At 53.9% G+C, this 21,696-nt stretch overlaps 1 protein-coding gene across 2 annotated transcripts; it reads left to right on the forward strand.

The window, feature by feature from the left end:
* Window positions 1–221: 221 nt before the first annotated feature.
* LEP (leptin) lies at window positions 222–17,554 on the forward strand. 2 transcript variants are annotated; one of them, XM_004608285.2, is made up of 3 exons: window positions 222–226; window positions 12,306–12,471; window positions 14,746–17,554. In XM_004608285.2, exons 2-3 carry the CDS (start codon window positions 12,334–12,336, stop codon window positions 15,103–15,105), a joined length of 498 nt encoding a protein of 165 aa, XP_004608342.2. In that variant the 5' UTR covers window positions 222–226; window positions 12,306–12,333; the 3' UTR covers window positions 15,106–17,554. The 2 variants fall into 2 exon arrangements, with proteins under 2 accessions (XP_004608342.2, XP_055000174.1); XM_055144199.1 differs by having other exon boundaries at window positions 14,749–17,554.
* The last annotated feature ends 4,142 nt before the right edge of the window (window positions 17,555–21,696 follow it).

Below are 21,696 nucleotides of genomic sequence, written 5' to 3' on the forward strand. Positions count from 1 at the left end.
GTCCCCAAACCTCGGGGCTCGACGATGCGCGCTGGCTCCGGGCGCCCGGACTCCCGGCCTCTCCCGGGCGGCCGCAGTGTGGCCAAAGCTGCCCCCCGGGGCGGGGCGGGCGCTGGCACGGGTGCGCTGGGGCCTGCCGGCCCGTTGCGCAAGCTGTGCTGGGCGGCTATAAGACGGGCGGGCAGGCATGGAGCCCCGGAGGATTCGTGGCACCAGCAACTGCGAGGTAAGGCCGGGCGCTCCTCTCTCCTTCTTGATTTGTCTTTCTTGGCCGGTCACAGCACCACACGCTGCCCCAGAGTCCGGGGAAACCGAGGCGGGCGTGGGGCAGGGCTGGGGACCCAGGTCTAGACCCCGGTAACCAGCGGGAAGGCATTTGGAGGCGCCGGCTGGGTAGGGTTTGGAGAACCTGTGCCCACGGGCAGAAAGAAATCTATGCCTTAGGGCCGGAGCAATAGTACAGCTGTCAGGGCGCTTGCCTTGCACACCTGGGTTCAATCCCCGGCATACCATATGATCCCCTGAGCCCCGTCAGGAGTAATCCCTGAGTGCAGAGCCAGGAATAAATCCTGAACTCTGCTGGATGTGATCCAAAACCCAAAGAGAGAGAGAGAGAGAGAGAGAGAGAGAGAGAGAGAGAGAGAGAGAGAGAGAGAGAGAGAAAGGAATAAAAGAGAGAAAAAAATCTAAATCTGAGCCAGGCAGGGCCCCAGGAGAACAGAGCGCTGGGCCCGTGCTGGGGTGCTTTGGAAACGATCCTGGGCACATCCCCAGAGATCAGGGTGTCCTGTTCCCCTTTGCAGGACATAAAGTTGGGATTCGGAGTTTGGGAAGATGTCCTTGCATGATGCAGATATATTCCATTGTTGGCACTGTAACCCCTACCCCAGCATCCTGGGCTGTAACCGCTGGAGACCTTGAGTTCCACCACGTGCAACTTGGGGGCCCAGAACACCTTCAGGGTGGCCCCAGAGGTGCCCTTCACAGAGCCCCAGCAGCACCTCATCCCTGGCCCTTGCATTGCACTCTCGGCCCAATTGTCTGAGAATTGCCGTCTCCAGGATTAGCCCTGGGACTCATGAGCACCTCTTAGAAAGCCAAATATAAAATTGGGGAACAGGAGGACATGGATATAAGTGCTCCATTTCTGAGCCCAGTTGTGGCCTGACTCCATAGGTACAAATTCAGACTTTTCCACCTGGCTTCTGAAGGCCCTGGAGGAAGACAGTGGAATAGAAAGGAGTGGGGGAGGGTGGGGCCAGAGCCATAACATAGTAGGCAGGGTGCTTGCTGTGCATGCAACCCACCAAGATTCGGTCCCTGGTCCCATGTGGCTCCCCCAAGCACCAATGGGAGTAATTCCTTAGGGCAGAGCCAGGAGCAACTCCTGAGCATTGCCAGATATGGCCCAAACACAGAAAAAAAAAGGGATAAAAGAAGAGAAGGAAGGAAGGAAGGAAGGAAGGAAGGAAGGAAGGAAGGAAGGAAGGAAGGAAGGAAGGAAGGAAGGAAGGAAGGAAGGAAGGAAGGAAGGAAGGAAGGGAGGGAGGAAGGGAGGGAGGACCCAAGTCTAGAGAGGTTGTGCAGGATCTCAGCCTTCTCTGGCCTCTGACCTCAAAGCCGGGAAAGAACTTTTTTCCCCGCAGATAAAATGGGGTTTCCTCAGGAGACAACACAGCAGATCATGAGAAAGACAAATTCCAAGTGTCTCGATTTCTAGCCAAGGGTTAAAATCACCTTATAGGCACTGGTGACCGGTGGACACCAGAAAAACCCACCAGACACCCCAGAACCTGCCTTCTCCCTGGACTTGGCTTAGATTGTCTGTGTATGGAAACCACAGACACACACACACACACACACACACACACACACACACACACACACCAGTGTCTATAGCTTCAGGACAGCCGACTTGGGAAAGGGATCTCCTTAATAGCCATTAGGACTGAGTGGCACCCACAGCCTGCTTCTTTGGGGCCATACCCAGTGGGTCTCAGAAACTCAGGGGTCATCCCTGGCAGTGTTGGGGATTGAACCCAGGCCTCCTCTGTGCAAAGTATGTTCACTAGCCCCCTGAGGTCTCTCCCCGGCTCTGGGATCATCGCCTTGGAGATGATGCTGTGATTTCTGACTTGCTGGAAGGGTGGTCGGGGGGCGAGGCAGGAGCAATTCAAAAGAATGGCTCCTTGGTGCGAATTTGCTTCTGGTGGTGGCTTCCAGTGTTGGTTCTGTGGGGTCTGCGGGTGGGCAGTGGCCATCTGGGGCTGGCCTTCCCCCAGGTTGTTCTGCAGAGGCGAGGTCACAGGAGGGAAGGCTTCCGTCGGGTTTTGTGTTTATTTCAAACAGCACAGTCACTGCCGCTGCCTCACCCTCTCACGGGCAGGAAGGCAACAGGGATCATTGCTCTCCTCTATGTAGTCGGAGAGGCAACAGGGATCATTGCTCTCCTCTAGGTAGTTGGGGCAGCCAGCGCGAAGCTGGGATGGTGGTGGGTTCTTTCCTTTTCAAGCAATCGAGGACCTCGGCGGTGGGGAACACTTCCATGCTGGCCAAAGGAGTGTCCTTTGTCATATTTGGTACATCTAAGGCCCAAAATAACTCTTCTTGGTATTTGGGGGAAATATTTTTCCTCCCCCCTCTGTTCCAGGAAATAGCTCCGAGCACCAAGGACAGAGCCAGGGAGATTGCAGCCCATTCCTGCCTGCAGCCCCAGGGCAGATGCCTGTGTCCCAGAGAGGCTGGAACAGGGTGCAGTGCTGGCCACTTGGGAGTGTTTGGCTCACAGGTTGTCCCACACTCCCTCCCTGCTGCCCCTCTACCCCATCCAGGATTGTAGGCAGTTAGGGACAGAGGGAGGGCTGGCAGGAAGGTGGAGTCTATGCACGTGCATCCTGAGTGCCATGTATGTGATTTGTTTCTGTTCTTGGTTTGGAGAACATTCCTGGTGGTGCTACTTTTGGTTTCAGGGCATGATTAGGTTTCAGTCATACAGTGTTTCAGCACCCATACCACTACCAGGGTACATTTCCCAGCACCAGTTTCCTTCCTATCACCACCCTCCCTCCCCCCCCTCTCTCTCTCTCTCTCTGCCCACCCTTTTGGACATTGTGGCTTGCTATACAGGTACTGAAAACTTCTCAGGAATATTCCTTTAGCTACTTTAAACACTCAGTTCTTGTCCAGTGTGATCATTTCCAACTATTCTGGTACTTTCTCTATGTTCCCTCCGCCCCACACACACTTGTGGTTGATTCCCACCTTTAACCAGCCCCTGGTTTTGAAAGGAAACTTGAGTCGACTTCTCCTGGAGTCCACCTTCCCAGCGGCAGGCAGCCACTCTGTGCCGGCTGGCCAGGAGAATGCCTTGGAACTCTCCTTTATTCGTGTAGTTGGCTCTGAGAATCAGAAAGGAAGCATGTCCCTGCTTGGAAACAACACATGTGGTACCCAGGCCCCTGCTAATCCTTGCCCTGACTCTGGCGGGATGCAAGGAGCACCCAGCTCCTCGGCCAGTGGCTCCCTGTGGCTCCTTCTGCTCCATGGCTTGGCTCTCTGGGGAGAAATGCATGATTGGTGGCAGGGCCAGCAGCTCCCGGTCCCCGGGGAGGGTGTAATCCCCAGCTCCCCAAACTCAAGCAGCAAACACTGTATTGTGGAGTGGTCCGGATTCGGTAGGGAGTGGAGTGGGACTCGAGGCACGGAAGAAGAGGAAAGACCCTGGAAAGAGGGGAGCATAACAGAAAGAGCAGCGCCCCCCCAGGACAGGAGAGGAGTCAGGCTGATGAATCAGGTGGGAGAGCATCGAGGGCTGAGCTCAGGGAGCTGCAGGGCTCAGATCCCTGCGGGCCTCGAGCTCCCAGACAAGGGGGCAGGAAGTCATCCGAGGGGGAACTCACGCCCCAAACACCACCTGCCTCTGTTCTCAGGCATTTCTAAGGGGCAAAGGTGGAGTCTAAAATGGGACTTTCAGAGGGGAGCAGGTAAGCCACACTCCAGGCAGACTGGCCCAGTTGGATCATGATCAGGGTTGAGAAATGTGCCATTTGTGCGCTGGAAGTGATCGAAAGAGCACCTGAGCAGGCCCCAGGGAAATGCAGGTATGAAGGCGAACCCACCGCCCCTGCACCAGGCAGACATCACCAGCTGACCACAGCTCCTCTCCCTCCTGGTGTTGAGCTGCAGGATCTGATCAACAGGAATATAGGATTATTATCCTATATTCTTGGATCCATTGGAGGATCCTAGTGGAGGGCAGTTTCCAACAAGGAGGTAGAATATAACCCCCACACCCTGAGATCTGGCTAAGATCAACATAATTTTTCCAGTGTGGCTCTGGGTCTTGGTTACAAAAAAGAGAAAAGGCACTCAAGCTGTTTGGGTATCACTCAAACTGTACTTTGCAATCAAGAACAGAACAGAGGAGTGATGGTAGAGCAGCGAGGGTGTTTGCCTTGCACGCAACTGACCCAGGCTCAATCCTCAGCATCCCATCTGGTGTCCTGAGTACTGCCAGGAGTAATCCCCGAGCATTGCCTGGTGTGGCCCCCAAACAAAACAACAACAACCAAAAGAACAGAACAGAGGGCAAGAGAGATGGTTCGAAGGGCTGAAGGATGCTTTGCGTGCAGGAGGCTGGGTTCAATGATCCCCAGTATCACACGATCCCCTGAGCGCCACGGGGAGCAATCCCCAAAGCTCAGAGTATGGACTAGCCACCAGGCACCCCCAGCTGTGGCTCCAACCCACCCCCAATAAAAACAAAGGATTCAAAGACTGAACAGAGACATCGAAGACTGTATAACCTGTAGTGAGGGTGAATTTTATTTCTTGGTACTTGGGCAAATGCCTTGCTTATCTCAGGCCCAGGATTGGATCCCCAGCGCTTCAGGGCTTACTAAACCCATCGTAACTCCCCCCACTACTGTCATTTGTGATCCTGGTGGCCAGCAGTACCCCTAGCCCAAGAAAACCCACATTGTCGAGTTCCATCAATGAGCTAGCAGGGCTAGTTGGCCAAGTGCTGCCCGGAGCCCCCGCAGCCCTGCTGAGGAGCCCCAATCCCCAATAAAAAGTTTTATTTATTTCTTTTTTTTGTTTGTTTTTTGGGTCACACCCGGCGATGCACAGGGGTTACTCCTGGCTCTTCACTCAGGAATTACCCCTGGGGTGCTCAGGGGACCATATGGGATGCTGGGATTAGAACCCGGGTCAGCCGCGTGCAAAGCAAACGCCCTACCCGCTGTGCTATCGCTCCAGCCCCAAAAGTTTTATTTCTTTATACCTATTTCTCGTACATGTACCTCTCTGTCTCCTGGAATACAGTCAAGAAAGTTGGAGAGGGTCAAGCGAGTTTATAAGGGCAAAAAGCATGTCCCATAGAAGGCTGGGGACAGGTATAGTGCCCTGCCCTGTAGCACCCGGCATCAGAATGGCCAGGACCCAGGATGAAGGTCAGGCTGGACCCCAGCAGTGCCCGTCACCTCCCCCCTCAGTGACCAGATAGATCCTGGGGCCTCTCAGCTACTCTGCATGCAAATAGGGAGACCAAAGGGCTGCCCAGAGCTGCCCAGCTAAAAAAGCCGCCCCCAGCTCCCCGACACACACACACACACACACACACACACACAGACCCCACTTAGTCTCGTCCCTGGACACACACACACAAACACACACAGACCCCACTTAGTCTCTTCATCCCGCAGGACCAGCAGGAAGGTGACCTCCAGCTCCTTAGGGGGGTGGGGGTCGCAGCTTTCTGTGAGTTTAGGAGAGTGAGGGGAGGCGGGTCCCCCTCCCTGGACCCAGGTGGTGTCAGAGAGCAGGAAATTGTGTCTGCCTTGGTGTTGGTGCGGGCTGGGCCTCCCGCAGCAGGCTCGCCCAGGGACCTGCTTTCTGTGATTACATTTTATTATGTAGCGCTTGCCTGTGGCTCCATTGTCTGGCTCGCCTCTGCTCCCCTCCCGAGCACTCCTGCAGGGAGGGGGCGTGGGGAGTGGGCCGAGCCTTAATTAAAAGAGAAGGAGTCAGCCTCAGGCCCGAGCGGGTGAGCAGGTGGCCTGGGAAGAGCAGAGGCTTTGGGTGGTAGTGGGCCTCCCTCCCCTCACATTCTCCCCCTGCAGCCTACAGGACCCGCGCCGCTCTCCCCCACCCCACCCCTACCCCTCCCCAGGCTCTGCTCCAATGGGGCTCAGAGGCTTGTTAACACGTCCACGCAGCTCTGCCAACTTGCAGAATGTTCCTGACTCCTCACAGCCCCTCTGGAGACTCTGAGCGAGCAAGGGCCCTGCAGCCAAGCCTGAGGGCTGTGTTTCCCCCCTCCGCTCCCCACCCCTCCCTGCACCCCCAGCTCTCCCTCTGCCACTTTGAGGCTCCCCATACGCAGCCCTCGGCTCTACAGTCCACCTGAGCTTCCCACCTGCACCCCCATAACAGCAAACCAGCAAACCTGCCCCCAGTTTTCTGATCTGTCCCCATCCTCAGCCCCCACCCTTCCTGTCATGTGTGAATTTCCCCTGGCAGTGGCCCTCCACAGAGGTCCCTACAGCCAACCTATCCTGCCTCCGGGACACTCACTCCTCCTAAGTCACCCTCTCCTGAACCGCCCACCTCCACCCCTGCTTCTCCAGCCCCTGCACCTTGTGCTGGCCTACCCTTCCCCTCTACCTTTACATACCCCTCCCCATCCAAATGCCACCTCCTCCTGGGTGCCCCCTTGATTCCTTCACTGGAAATAACGGTGACAATGGTTAAGTGGGGTTGACTGTGTGCTGGGAGCAGCGCTAGCACCTTAGCTGCAGGGTCTCATTTCCGCCATTCACGCGTGGGGATTATGACAAACATCACCTCTCATTTTCACTGTATCACCGTATCACTGTCATCCCGTTGCTCATCGATTTGCTTGAGCGGGCACCAGCAACGTCTCCATTGTGAGACCTGTTGTTACTGTTTTTGGCATATCGAATATGCCACAGGTAGCTTGCCAGGATCTCCCATGCAGGCGAGATACTCTCAGTAGCTTGCCGGGCTCTCTGAGAGGGGCGGAGGAATCAAGCCCGGGTCAGCCGCGTGCAAGGCAAATGCCCTACCCACTGTGCTATTGCTCCAGCTCTGTGCTATCGCTCCAGCCCAAATTTTATCACTGAAAAAACAGAAACTCGCAGTTCTGCCAAACCCTACAGTTTATTATGCTATAGACTCCCTCCCCGCCTTGCCCCAGCATTTGACCTGTGTAATTGTTCTTCCTTAAATTGTAGCTCATTGCATGAATTCTTTGGGTTTTTTTTAGAGGGGGGTGCAGACCTACCTCACAGAGCTCAGCAGGGGACCGGGTGGTTCTGGGGCTCAAACCCAAGCCTCCTCCGTGCACAGCATACACCCCGCCCCTGGAGTGATCTCTCCAGTCCCCATTGAGGACATTCCTAAACCAGTTACCTAAGAGCACTGTTTGGCTCTTCACTTTTTTTTTCTTTTTGAGTCACACCTGGTGATGCACAGGGGTTACTCCTGGCTCTGCACTCAGGAATTATTCTTGGTGGTGTTCAGGGGACCTTATGGGATGCTGGGGAGCGAACCCTGATCAGCCGCATGCAAGGTAAATGCCCTATGCTGTAGCTACAGCCTCTTCACTTTTATTTTTAAGGAATAATGAATGTGGGGCAAGAGAGATAGTACAGCCGGGAGGACACTTGCCTTGCACATGGTCAACATGGGTTCGATCCCCAGCAACGCATGTGGTCCCAGGACACCTACCAGGTGTGATCTCTGAGCACTGCTGGGTCTGGCTAAAAAAAAAAAAAATAGAAAGAATAAATGTAATTAGATAACCTCAAATCCTGCAGTCTCCAAACAGGCTTCCTGGGAGAACCACCAGTTCCCCCCTCTTGCTGGGCTTCCAACCCCCTTTTGTCTCTTTTCCTGCCCCTAGTAAGTGTTGGGTGGACTAGCTGTCAACCACCAGATATGTATTGAGTAACTCGAGGTACTGGGACGCTGTGCTGGAGAAAATTCAATTTGCTCTCATCTCCAGTTCCTCACCCCTGTTCTCCCCAGCCTCTCCCCCACCCCCCACTTCTTGTCTCCAGGCTTCCCTGGCTCAGGTGAGCCAGGGAAGCCTGGAGACAAGCCCCCTTTTCTGATGGCCATGGCTGGGTGTGTACATTAGTTAGCATTAAGCTTGACTGCACTTCATAGTGGCTTGACCCACCGTCCTGTGCTCACACGCATCACAGATAAGGCAGATCTGGGCTGTGTGGGATCTCGGGCCCACAAAGGCCCCGGGATCGGGCTCCTGCAGTGCCGTGCTCTGACCTAAGGTGAGACTGCATCTTCATCATCCAAAATGGGGGCGTAATGGCAGCGCCCACACCCACATTTCAGCACAGGGGACGTAGTGAGAAAGGCAAGGGCTAAGTCACCCAGCATAAGAACTGCCACCCGGCACCAGTGTTACATGGAACTGGCCAGGATTCACTGACAGGGACGCCCAAGTTGGGAGATGCAGTGTTTTCTGCACTCTCCTTTGCTAAGACTTGAGAGTTCTGTTGCTTGGTAAGAAGAAAGCAACCGGGGCCAGAGCAATAGTACAGTGGGTAAGACACTGCCTTGCATGTAGCAGATCTGGGTCTGATCCCTGGCACAATATGTTCCCCCCGAGCCCACAAAGAATAATCTCTGAGCACAAAGCCAGGAGTTAGCCCTGAGCATGACTGGGTGTGACCCAGAATACAGAGAGTGAGAGAGAGAGAGAGAGAGAGAGAGAGAGAGAGAGAGAGAGAGCGCACAATAGATATTGGAGACAAATAACAACTGGAACTAGGAGAATGATGCATTGCTCTGTGTGTGTGTGTGTGTGTGTGTGAGAGAGAGAGAGAGAGAGAGAGAGAGAGAGAGAGAGAGAGAGTCTGTGTGCTGCGTGTTTGGTGATGTGTGTTGGGAGTTTGAGTTCTGTTTGTGTCCTGTCTGTGTGTGTCTGTGATCAGGTTTGCTTTCAGTCGCCCTGATCTCTGCTGATCTATTATGAGTTCTCCCTGCAATCCCCCAGCCCCAGGGTGCTCCCATAAATCTGGTCTCTCCTTTCAGGCCGACACACACAGCTACCGCTTCTCATGTCCATGTTTCAAAGAACTGTAATCTCTTTGCAGCTTCCACCGGCGTCTAGTCTAGTATCTGCAGTGATAGAAGGGGCTTGTAAAACTGTTTTCACTTGGGTGTTACCTGGTAGCCTGGCCTGATCGTGACTGTGACTGGAGTTTATCTGGCAATAAATTCTCTTGGGAAGGAGAGTGTCAGTTACAGGAATCCTGGGAATGAATCCGGCTCTTGTCCTATGGGGGGAAGCCCCTGAAATCCCAGACATCCCATTGAGACTTCCAGGACATGGGGTCGATTCGGCCTTGGCTAGAGGAAGCATTGCTTGAGTGTCTCAAACCCTGCATGGAAATGATTGGGTTCATATATGGGGACATTTACGCACTTGTCTCCTATCTTCAGCAGCACAGGAGTGTCACAGATTCATTTCATTCTGGAGGGAGGTGGCACCATTTAACCCATCTGCATTCTGTTGAGCCCATTGGGCTGGGTGCTTTCAGGCAATGGAGACATGCATCCAACAAGGGCAGCGCCCCCTGCTGCCCTGGGGGATCTCATTCCAACCCCCCACCTCCACACCCAGGTTTGCTAAGGTTTCATGAAACCCTTGTGTGGATTTGCTCTGTTCAACCCAGCCCACAAACATTGTTACTCAGGTACTAAGCAGTTACTCAGGTACTAAGCAAGTAGCAGTGGGACTTACAGCTTTTTATGGGAGAAGTTAAGATTTAAAAAAAAATCACCTGAAGTATTCCTCCCCTCCCAAATTACTGAGTATGTTTTGTTTTATTTTGCTTTGCTTTGCTTTTTTTTTCCCTTTCTTTGGACCTTCCAGGCAGTGCTCAGGAGACCTCTGGGGATCCTCTGGTGATTCTCTACCATCCGGGCCAACACATGGTTCTGGAAGGACATGAGGATGTGATTCCGTGCAGGCCTGGTGTCAGGGATAGCAGGCCACCCAGGTCACCCCGCAGTGCTGGGGGACCATGTGGTACCAGGACGCTATTCCAGCAAATGTTACACATGCTCCCTAACTATTGTGCTGTCTTCCACCCCTTGAGAGTACCTTTTGTAGTTAAAGTGGGTATTGGGGTACAAACTTGTAGCTTTATTCTAGACTAGGGTATATACAGTGCCTGCCTTGATGGACCCATGGGTACCTGGTAATGTGGGATTTTTCCCTAAAGGCTGGAAAAATGGTGTGTGTGGGTAGAAGACACCCCATCTTTTTGGGTTAGGCAGCCCTCAGTAAAATCCCTGCTCTCCTTCTTAGCTGTAAGCAAGGTCACTCATCTTCCTTCTGTTTCCCCTCTTCTAGAAAACCCGATGAAAAAAAAGCATGCCTTGATGAAATGTTATAAATAATGTATAAAGCAACTGCTTATCTCTATTATCTTGTCCGAACATGAATCATACTAATATTATCACCCAGGGACAGAACACGCATTACCTGCTTTTATCCATTTGAGACAGAACACAAAGGCATAAATGAACTTATTCCACTGTCTCTCCAGCCTTCGTCCTAATATTTACTTACATCTGATGATTATTTCCGACTCACCCTCACATCTTTAGCACGGACTGTTGGCCATGGACTCGCACACGTTTAGCTTTATTACCTTTAGCCTCGTGTATCTCGTTATAGCTGGCATGCTTAATCAAGGAGCTGCATATTATTCAGGGATTTATGCTTCCACAACTTGGAACATCAAGCATTCTGGGCAAACCTTTTATATATTCTCTCCTGCCTTCATGCCCTTCTTTGCACCAGATGCTTTCCTGGTAACTTAGAAAATCCACTTTCTATGCTAAATCCACCTTTACTATAATAGATGACACCTCTTCTAGGAAGCCCCCCATCCCGCCCCTGTGTGCTCCAATATTCTCTTTTCCTTACAAAGTACTTCCTTCCTGTCTAGCACTGGGCTAATTGCCCTTTTCTCCTGTGACTTTACTAGCAACTTGACGTGGGGAGAACAGCCATTATTATATTTTAATTGGGGGGGCCATACCCAGCAGTGCTCAAGACTTACTCCCAGATCTGTGCTCAGGGATCACTCCTGGCAGGCTCAGGGGACCATATGGGGTGTTGGGCATGGAACCCAGGTTAGCCATGTGCAAGCAAACGCCCTACCTGCTGGACTATGACTTCAGCCCTATAGCCGTTACTGTTTCTGTCTCCTTGGTATCTAGCACTGCGCCCACATGCTCAGGTCCTCAGTGAGGGTTGGTTGGATTTGGGGAGAGAAAGGAAGCAAGAAAACGAGTGATAAATGCCATTCGGAGCTCTCCGTGGGCTGCTCCCAGAGTAATGGAGAGGACACGTATCCTAATGTCTCATAATAGCCTAGTAATCGAGTCCATTTCTCAGCACCTTTTAAAGGCTCTTGCTTGTGCATTATCTCATTTGATCCTCATAAAAGCCTGGAGAGAGGTACATTGCAGAGGACAAAGGTAGAGTTTTTAGTGCTTATGCGATACGCCTGAAGTCAGGCAGCTGCGGAATGTCTGGGCACCAGCCCTTAAAAGCCCGCTCTGTTCCGTGAAGCGTGAGATGAAGTCACCCATCCTCGTCATGTCCCGGTGACCGTGCCCCGAATGATGGCTCTGCAGTCTATTAGACGCTTCATCCTGGTTTTATTGATAGGTCGCACCCCTCCCCCGGGGACCACGTTTCATTCATGCGCTTCTAGATAATAAATTGTCTTTGAGGGATGATAGAGCTGCAAGCCGCTCTCATTGCGAGCGAGCGTGTCTGATAATGTGGCCATTAACGGGGCTCCTGGATGAGTAGGAGCTGCCAGGGGCCAGCCTGGGAACATCTGTGTGCTCAGGGGTCATGCCTGGTCCCAGGCTCAGGATGCAGACCCAGTTTTGGGCTTAAGAACCATTGCTGGTGCTCAAGGACCACGCCTGGTCCTAAGCTCAGAGGCCATGCCTAGTTCTATGCTCAGGGGTCATACCTGGTTCCAGACTCAGGGTCCAGGTCTGGTGCTGGACTCAAGGGCCACTTCTGGCTCCAGGCTAAGAGGCCATGACTGGCTCTATGCTAAGGGGCCACTCTTGGCTCCAGGCTCAGGGGCCACGCCTGGCAGTGCCGGAGGACCAGGATCTCAGTCGCAACTTCATGACGGGCCAGCGCCGTGGTATTTGTCCCGTCTCTCCGGCCGAACCTCCTATGTTCTCATGTGAACTCACAGGCTCCCTGTCCCCAGGCCCCAGGAGCCCATCCCAGCCAGGACAATGCACTGCGGAGCTCTGTGCCGACTCCTGCTGCTCTGGCCCTGCCTGATCGACGCCGCGCCCGTCCACGATGTTCAGGACGACACCAAAACCCTCATCAGGACGATCGTCACCAGGATCACTGACATTTCACACACGGTACGGGGGGTCTGGGGAGACACCAGGGACACGACCCTCTCTCTTCAGGGGCTCCCAGGCCCTGCGTGGAACCCAGAGGGGCCCGGTGGCCAGGGCCTCGCGGCTTCCTTCCTTCCTTACCCAGAGCCCAGGAGCACAGGGACCCACGAAGGCCTCGTGGGCAGGAACCAGCGCCCCAGCCTCTCTGGCGGCTCCTGAATGCGCTTATGGTGGGCACGGTTCCCGAGGGCGCTGGCCCCGAGCGACTCCACAAAGCCAGCTGCCCCTTGCACTCAGCTCTTGAGGATCACCGAGGGTCCCCCCCCGTGAGCTCTGTCTCTGGCCAGGAGGCCGAAGGGCTGTGAATTTCCAGCCACCCTGCTCTGTCCCCAAGGTCTTAAGCTCCTTCCAGGCTGTCTCCCAGAGTGACAACATTGAGCTCAGTGTCTCCCAGCTGGTCTGAATCCGCATCACTGGCGGGTGAGACCACCTGGGGGTAGGACGGGGGCTGGTGCTGAAATGATGGGGAGGTTCATCGTAGTCTCAGGTACCATGGGGGTGGGACTCTTTCTGTTTGCCCCTCAATGATGGGAGATCTGGGGGGCAGTGGGGAGGGTGGGCATACTGAGCTGAGTGGTCTTTTAAAAAAATTTTTCCCAAAAAGGGGGTAGTGAGTCAAATCAGTCTGGGAACCTGTTAGATCATGAGACTAACTCAAGATCTTCCTCAAGACCTTCCGATTCCAGGAGATAAAGCAAGTGTGCGAGTGTGTATGGAGTGTGATTGTGTGTGTATGTGTGTGTTTGCGAGTGTGCATATGAGTGTTTGTGAGTATATGTGTGCTTGTGAGTGTGTGTATATGTGTGCCTGTGTGTAAGTATGTGTGTATGAGTGTTTGTGTGTATGTGTGTGAGTGTGTATGTGTGTGTAAGTTTGTATGTGAATGTGCGTGTGTGTGTATGTGTGTGTCCCACAGAGCCCCGTGCACTCAGAGGATTTGCAGCCACAGATTCTCAGACCCTTCATCCTACAAGGGGGAGTCTGGAGTCTCTTGCTTCCCAGCCATTGTTGTGACCTTGTGCAGCCACATAGAAAGTGGGTGGCTTGGGGCTGGAGCAATAGCACCGCGGGTAGGGCATTTGCCTTGCACGCGGCCGACCCAGGTTCGAATCCCAGCATCCCATATGGTCCCTGTACACCGCCAGGAGTAATTCCTGAGTGCATGAGCCAGGAGTAACCCCTGTGCATCGCCGGTTGTGACCCAAAAAGAAGGAAAACAACAACAACAACAACAAAAAAAAAAAAAGAAAGTGGGTGGCTAGGAACTAAGACAGCTCCAAACTAGAATTTGGGGCTTTCCACAGAGGAAAACCCAAGTGTATGCATGTGTGTGTGCATGTGTGTATACATGTGTGTGCCTCTGTGTGTGTGTCTTGGCTGTGCTCAGGTGCTCCAACCAGCACAGTTTGGGGGTTCCTCCTGGTGGCGTTGGCAGGACCATATGGTACTCGGGATTGAACCTGAAGCCTGCAGCCTGCAGTGCTTGAGCGCCAGCCCTATGGGGTCATCTCCCCAGCCCCCACCCCTGGGTTTCAAAAGGCTCCTTCAAAAACCTGCACGGGATGCATCCAGGGTCTGGCAAAGTGGGTGGCATGGGGGAAGAGTGGGGAAAGTGAAGATGGGCAGGACAGTGTCCCCCCTGATGGTAGAGTTTGGAGCTGACGGTGAGGTGCTTTGTGGGGACACCATCACCCTTAAGAGTATAGGACTGAGGGGAGAAGCTGGCAGGGAGGGAGGGGTCTACTGGAGGTGCAAGGGAGTGAAAAAGGGGTGCCTGAGGGAGGGCCTTGTGCTGGGGGAAGATACTTTACTATCTAAAGCACCATAGAGGTAGTCTCAGTGGTAGGCAGAGGCCTGCTATGTTTGAGGTCCTGGGTTCGAATCTTAGAAATTCAAAAAAAAAAAAAAGAAAGAAAGAAACATAAGAATGAGGGAGTACAAGAACTTCTGTGAGTGGTGGAGAAATCGCGGAGGGCTGGAGATACAGGACAGCAGGTAGAGCACTGGCCTTGCATGCAGCCAACCCAGGTTAGATCCCCAGCACCACATTTTGCTCCCTACCCCCGCCAAGAACTGCTAACCCTAACCCTAGTCTAGGTAGAGCTCAAGGGTAGAGAACACGAGGTCCTGAGCTGCTCCCCGACCCTGTGTGGCCCCTGAGCAGAGCTGCTGTGCGCCCCAGGCCCCCTGACTTTCTCCAGCCTCATGAGCTCTTCCTGCTCTCTCCACACACAGCAGTCTGTCTCCTCCAAGCAGAGAGTCACCGGTTTGGATTTCATCCCTGGCCTCCACCCTGACCTGAGTCTGTCCGCAATGGACCAGGCGCTGGCCACCTACCAACAGATCCTCACCAGCCTGCCCTCCAGAAACGTCGTCCAGATCGCCAACGACCTGGAGAACCTTCGGGACCTCCTGCGCCTGCTGGCCACATCCAAGAACTGCCCCTTGCCCCAGGCGCGGGAACTGCAGGCGTTGGAGAGCCTGGACGGGCTCCTGGAAGCCTCGCTCTTCTCCACGGAGGTGGTGGCCCTGAGCAGGCTGCAGGGCTCTCTGCAGGACATGCTGCGACAGCTTGACCTCGGCCCCGGGTGCTGAGACCCCGCCCCACCCCCACCCCAGAGCTCTTCCCCGTCCCCACCCCCCAGGACTGAAGTTGAAAGCAGCAGCCTAGGTGCCCAGGGGAAGCCAGCCTGTGTGGCCTGCGTTTCCCCAGGACTCTGCTCTGCTTTTCACTCACTCACTCACGCCCTTCTTCCAAAGGCTTTGGCTCCAGTTATGAGAGCAGAGGGACTGTCACCGATTCCTTGCTCGGCCAGCTGGTGGGATGGCCCCTGGGGGGATCACCAGCCTGGGGTGATCACCAGCCTCTGGTCGATTCTGTCTCCCTCTCACTGCACCCACATGTGGTTCCCGGGGTGATTTGGGAAAGCGGGACACAGCTTGAGAGCTACCAGAGCAGGGGTCCATCTGAGAAGCTGGGGGTGCACCACTGCCCCCCACACAGCTGGAACCCCCCTCGCCACACGAGTTGAGGAGCCCTTATTTATTTATAACGCGTCTTGTTCTGCACGGATACGAAGCAGAACTTTGCCTTTTTACTTTCTGTCTCTTTGGAGATGAGGGTGTGGGTGGAGGGTCTGCCGGGGCCGGGCTGCTCCTGAGTTTCCACCCCAATGGTCAGCCTGGTCGAGGCAAACCCATTTCCAGGGACTTGCGAGCCATCAGGACAATTCTCTTGCAACTGGCTTTGTTTCGACTGTGACTGATTTTAAATGACAGCCTTTGCAATGGCATTGCCCTGAGCGGATCTCGGCGGGCCAGGTTATTTTTAAAAGGAGATGAATTTTGTCAAGTGTAATATAGAGCTGGGTGAGCCCGGAGGTGGGAGAAGGTGTTGGTGGAAGGTGGATGGATCCAGAATATATTCTCTGAATAACATTTGGTGTGTGGGGGGGGAGAGGGTAATGCCCTCTGCTGCTCCCCTGTTGCCAGTTCTTGGACTTTCCATGAAACTCGCAAAGGATTGTGGGGTTCTGCCAGGTGCCCATAGGAAGCCGAGTTGATGATGCAAGAGGCTGGCGGGCGGGCGGTGCTGAGAGCAGCTCTGGGTTTTGCCCACTTGCTAAATAGTGGCTTGTCCTTGCGGATAGGGGGCGCTTTCATGAGCAGTGATTCCCCCCACCCCCCACCCCGGAACAGAGAGGGGGCTTTGGTGGGGCCCTAGGAATGAGTGGCGCAGGGCTGATCCCATGCTAGACTGGCGACAAGGAGGCATCCTTCCTTGGGACTTGCAGGCCTGATTGAAGTTCGCCCCTACTGGGCTGTTGGACTTACCCGCAGTCCACTTGGGGGGTAGGCAAATCCATGAGCATTAGCGGCTGGTCCCAAGAAACCTTGCTCCCAGGGTGAAAGGAAGGCCTGAGTGTCCCGCGCCCTGCCGCGGGGAAGCAGCCATCCCGCCCTCCGCAGAGGCCCCGCCTGTCCTGAAGCTCGAAGTCCAAGCCTCCAGCCCGAGTCTCAGTGCTCACAGGCTGAGGGATGTGGAAGACCAGTCCTGCCCTCAGAGACCTTGTTTTCTGGGTGCTAAAGGCCCCCTCTCCCCTTGACAAGGCCTGGCATCTCACCAGGCATGCAGGCAGTGTGGAGGTGAGGTGGTTCCTGGGGCCTATCCTCCCCACACCCTTCCCTAGCCCCCACTCCCCCCTCCCCCCACCCCTACACTTTGAAGCATGTTTACTGTTTCAGGTGTGTCCGCCTCTGTGCCTGTGGAAACAGGTTTGAGGCAGTAAAGCTGTGAAGATTGGAAACTAAAAGCCCACAGCAGGTGCTAAGACCAGGACTGAAGGGCTGGAGTGGTAGCACAGCGGGTAGGGCGTTTGCCTTGCACGCGGCCGACCCGGGTTCGATTCCCAGCATCCCTGAGCACTGCCAGGGGTAATTCCTGAGTGTACAGCTAGGAGTAACCCCTGTGCATACTGGGTGTGACCCAAAAAGAAAAAAAAAAAAGACCAGGACTGAAGTAGGGCTGGTGAACCAGGTACCAGCTGGGCTGGGCGGGGAATGCAGGTGAGGCTTAGGGGCATCGTGGGGTGATGGGGTGCAGGAACTTGATGAGGCAGGAGTTGAGGTGGAAGTTTGGTGGTGCTGAGATTCCAATGGGGCGAGCAGCCGGTCCCCAAGAAAGGCCGGCAAAGGGAAGATGGGCAGGAAAGGGACTTGTGGTAGAGGCCTTCCCAGGCACATTGATCTGACGGTGAGAGAGTTAAGAGTTGAAGGTTCTAGAACAGGGTCTCGAGAGATGGACTGGATGAGGCCTGCTGTGGGAAATATGACCAGAACCATATCACAGCCATTGCCTGAAGACAAACAAACAAAAAAAAACTGGCACTCTGGTTCATTCTCAGAGTTTGACACTTTCAAAATAGAAATGATTTTTTTTAATTCTTTTATTGATTCACCATGTGGAAAGTTACAAAACTTTCAGGTAGAAATGATTTTTTTTAATGTAACTTAAAATGTTTTTGTTGGTTTGTTTAAAAAAAATCTAAATAAATTACCTTTTACCCCTAGTCTTGGGTCTCTGGTGCCTTTGGGGGAAGCTTTGTTTGTGGGGGATCAGGCCGAGCCCAGCTGGCTCCCTCCATCGCTGGAGTCGCTGTGCCAGGGCCCAGCTGGCAGTTCGGGCAGAGGGCTCCCCCGACAGCCGGCAGAGCCAGCAGAGCCAGCCCCTTCTGCACCAGCGTCAGCAGCTTCCCACACGCCAGCCCCGAGACACACCAAATGGCTCAGAGCAAAGAAGGAACCACGGCCCACGGCCCCCCGTAATCACACACTCATGGACGCACCGAGGCCCATAAACGCCCAGCCAAGCGCATTGAATGGATAAGATGGGATTTTGCAGTTTGGTTTGGTCTTACAGTTTCACCCAAGTCCTGGCACGGACGGCCCCTCAAAGGCAGTCACTTCCTTACCCCCCAAATTCCATCCACCAATAATCCAAGTCCCTTCCCCCAAAGCTGTTGGTGGCCGAAGAGTACATGAGACAAAGGCCCAGCACACTGTCAGCCTTAGGGTAGATGGAGGCGAGCCCCCTCCCCTCACATCACAATTAGCAACGGGCCTCAAGTGTCTGCTATCGGGGGGTTGGAGAGATAATACAGAGGGTAAGGAGCTTGCCTCGCATGCTGCCTCCCTGAGTTTGATCCCAGCATTCTGTATGTTCCCCTGAGCACTGCCAGAAGCAATTCCTAAGCACAGAGCCAGGAGTAAGCCCTGAGCATCACCGGATGCGGCCCCAAAGCCAAAACAAACAACAATAATAACAACAACAAAATGCCTGCCATCAGTATCCAGGGAGCACTGGACTCTGTGCAACGCCTGTACATGACAGCGGCCCCTCCCAGCTTGGGGGTGAGGTAGGGAGGGAACACTGAGCTTCCAAATGAAGGGGAGTGCGAGAGCGGGGGGGACAGATGTGGTTTGATCAGCCCCGTGGGTCACTCAGCAGCTGGGGCAAGTGGCTGGTCTTTACCAGTCAACACCCTTCGGCATAAAGGGATAAAAATTGAAGGCGAAACCAACTTAAGTTAAAAAGATTTGGGGGGGTGGGGCATGTTCTGGAGAAGTCCGGGTCCATCTCTGACAACTCCTTTCTCTGCTCCCATGCCCAGGGGTCTAGAAATCCACGATCTAGCCCTGCCCCCACCTGACACTGTGACAAGGGCTTGACGAAGGATGTGTTTGTTTCCCTAGTGTCGTCTGGGACCAGCAGAGGTGGCCTGTTTCTGGCAAGAACTGACCCCTACCCTCTACCCCTCTCTCAGGGACCTTAGTTCAGATGCCCCAAAAGTCCTCCCTCCATCTGTGAAGCTCTGAGGAGAGGGGAGTGTTCTTCCTGTAGGTCCTTCCAGATCCTTCTTGGGCCTCAGGCTTTCTCTTGCTTTTCCCTGAGGCAACAGTTCACATCTGCCAAACCACTGGCAGCCGCCTGGGGCATCCCTGGAAGTCTTGCGGGTGACTTGGGTGAGGTGGGAAGGAGAGAGGCGGCATTCTCCAGAAAGAAATGTACCACTTTCTCTCCATCCAATTCTGTCACCCTGGGAAGCACCTGGTGGATCTGGGACCAGAGAAAGTTGGCTATGAGGCCCCAGAGGACGTTCATGTCCCGCCAGTCCCCTCATGTCCACTCGTTGTACACGGTATGGGAGATGACCCCTGCCACCTGATTCTCGGGAAGCCGTGGGCTCAGGTTGGAACGAGGGTTTGCTCTTTGTGGGAAAAGAAAGTCAGTCCTAGGCTTTAGCTAGGCTTTTTAGGTCTGTTGCCTTGCCCTCACAGGAAAGAATTTCGGTGGGAGACAAACAATGAAGTGATACGGCTTTTATTTAGAGACATTTGAGGAAGGGGAGAGAGACAGTAATGCATTCAAGAGAGCATGCGGAGAGAGGGCTGAGGGTATGGATCTTGGGTGCGGATGCCAGTGACCCCCCCCCCCAGAACAGGAAGGCACATGCTAGCTGAGATACATATCTCAAGAGGGCAGCTGCAGGCAGCGTGTTCACAGGCAATGTGTGCCAGGCAGCTCGGGCACGGGCAGCATGGGCTGCCAACACATGTGTGCTCTTCCTTCATCCCGGTTAGTTTATATCACTTTTCCCAAACTTCCCCCACGCAGGGCTTTCTACTGAGGTAAGAGTCCATTGCTATGGTGCTGTCGAGAGGAAGAATTTGAAGCTTTTGATGGTCCTCCTCCATATCCTTACCACAGCCCTTTGTTCCCGCTGGAGTTTCTCTCTCTCAGAGGAGGTCCAGCCTTGTCTGGGCCTGTGCTGATGCCAGGAGCACCTTATCAGACCTCACTTCCTGTGTCCACAACGTGGCTTCTGCAATAAGGCTTTGAGACACGGGGGGCGAAGCGATAGTATAATGGCTAGAGCACTTGCCTTGCACAAGGCTGACCTGGGTTCAATTCCCAGCATCCCAGTCGAGATTGATTACTGAGGGCAGAGCTAAGAGTAACCCCTGAGCATTGCTGGGTGTGGACCAAAACATAATAATGATGATGATGATGATGATGATGATGATGATGGTAATAATAATAATAATAATAATAATAATAATAATAATAATAAAGAATGCTTTTAGGGCTAGTGATAGAGTGACTTCAAATCCCATCTTGGTTTCATTATGTCCCAAGAATTCATTGCCACCCCATCCCCCCGCCCAACTACCTTCCTGCTTCAGAAGGGAACCCAGCCCTTGGGCTGAGCCTAGTGACTTTTCAAAGTGATATGCAGGGGTGTCCCCCTGCCAACCCATACGACCAACCCCAAATGCTTCCGTTTACCCAGAATGAACAGAGAGCAACTGATTCAGGTTTCTGACCACACGAACCTAGCAGGATTAAGGTCACTGGTGTGGTGTCACTCTTGTCCCCAAGATGGCCCTGTCCTGGGACCTCACCCAGTGAGGGCTGGGGATATACAGAAAGGAAGAGAACCAACCCCCTTCCCAGCTCACACCTCGACCCCAGTTCCCAGCCACAGGGTGCTTACCCTGTAGGCACATTCTTGGTTGTTGGTGTCCTCTGGGGGCCACCCCCAAGCAATGCTCAGGGACTGCTCCCAGAGGTGCCTCAGGGAACCAGGGGTACTAGGAACTAAATCCAGAGCTCCTTCATGCTGAGCTTGTGCTCCAGCCCTGTGAGCCATTTCCCCTGCCCTGTAAGCATGCTCTGAACCTCTCCCGACCTCAGCATCTTCTCTTCAATGGAAGAAACAACAGCAGCTGCCTGGGGGGTCTCTAACAGAGGAGGTGATTAAATATTCAGGAAGCTATGAAGCCAGTGGGTTTTTTTATTTTCTTTTTGGGTCACACCTGGCAATGCACAGGGGTTACTCCTGACTCTGCACTCAGGAATTACTCCTGACGGTACTCGGGGGACCATATGGGATGCTGGGAATCAAACCCGGGTCGGCCACGTGCCAGGCAAAAACCCTACATGCTGTGCTATCGCTCCAGCCCCACGAAGCCAGTCTGTCTTGAACGAAATGCACTTACACCATTGACAAGGCAGGGCAGCACGTTTGATCCAGCAATTCTACTCCAAGGCATTTAACTGAAGGATCCAAGTCCTCTGGTTCAAACACGTGAGCACCTCTGCAGCGCACCTTGCGACAGCCAAGCTCTGCAACCGCCCCAGGGGCCAGTGATGGATGAGCAAGTGAAGACGATGCGATCTACAGACACAAGGCAATCCTAGACAACAGGGAGGAGAGAGGATGTCTTGCCTTTCGCAGCTGCATGGATGACAGTGGAACCTGTCATGTGAAGTGAAAGTCAGACAGGAAAATACAAGGTCTGGATGTTGTTACTCACTTTCATGTGGGATGAAAAGAAGCAAAGCAAAAAGGGAACAGACGACAGCAAGTGACAACAATCTCTTGAACTCAGATCACAAAACAAAGGTTACGAAGGAGAGAGGGGGAGAGGAGAGACCAAGGGGGACAGGGGATGATTGGGGCTCAGGGGTGGAGGGACCCTGGGGCTTCGGTGATGGGTGTGGTGTGATGATTTGTCCCTGTTTGGCTGTTTGGAGGCCACACCCAGGGGTGCTAGGTGCTTGGGGGGTCACTCCCTGCCATGCTTGGGGCAACAGGTGATGCCAAGAATGAAACGCAGTCTCGA

Source organism: Sorex araneus, chromosome 1 (assembly GCF_027595985.1).
Source record: "Sorex araneus isolate mSorAra2 chromosome 1, mSorAra2.pri, whole genome shotgun sequence".
Lineage (NCBI taxonomy): Eukaryota > Metazoa > Chordata > Mammalia > Eulipotyphla > Soricidae > Sorex > Sorex araneus.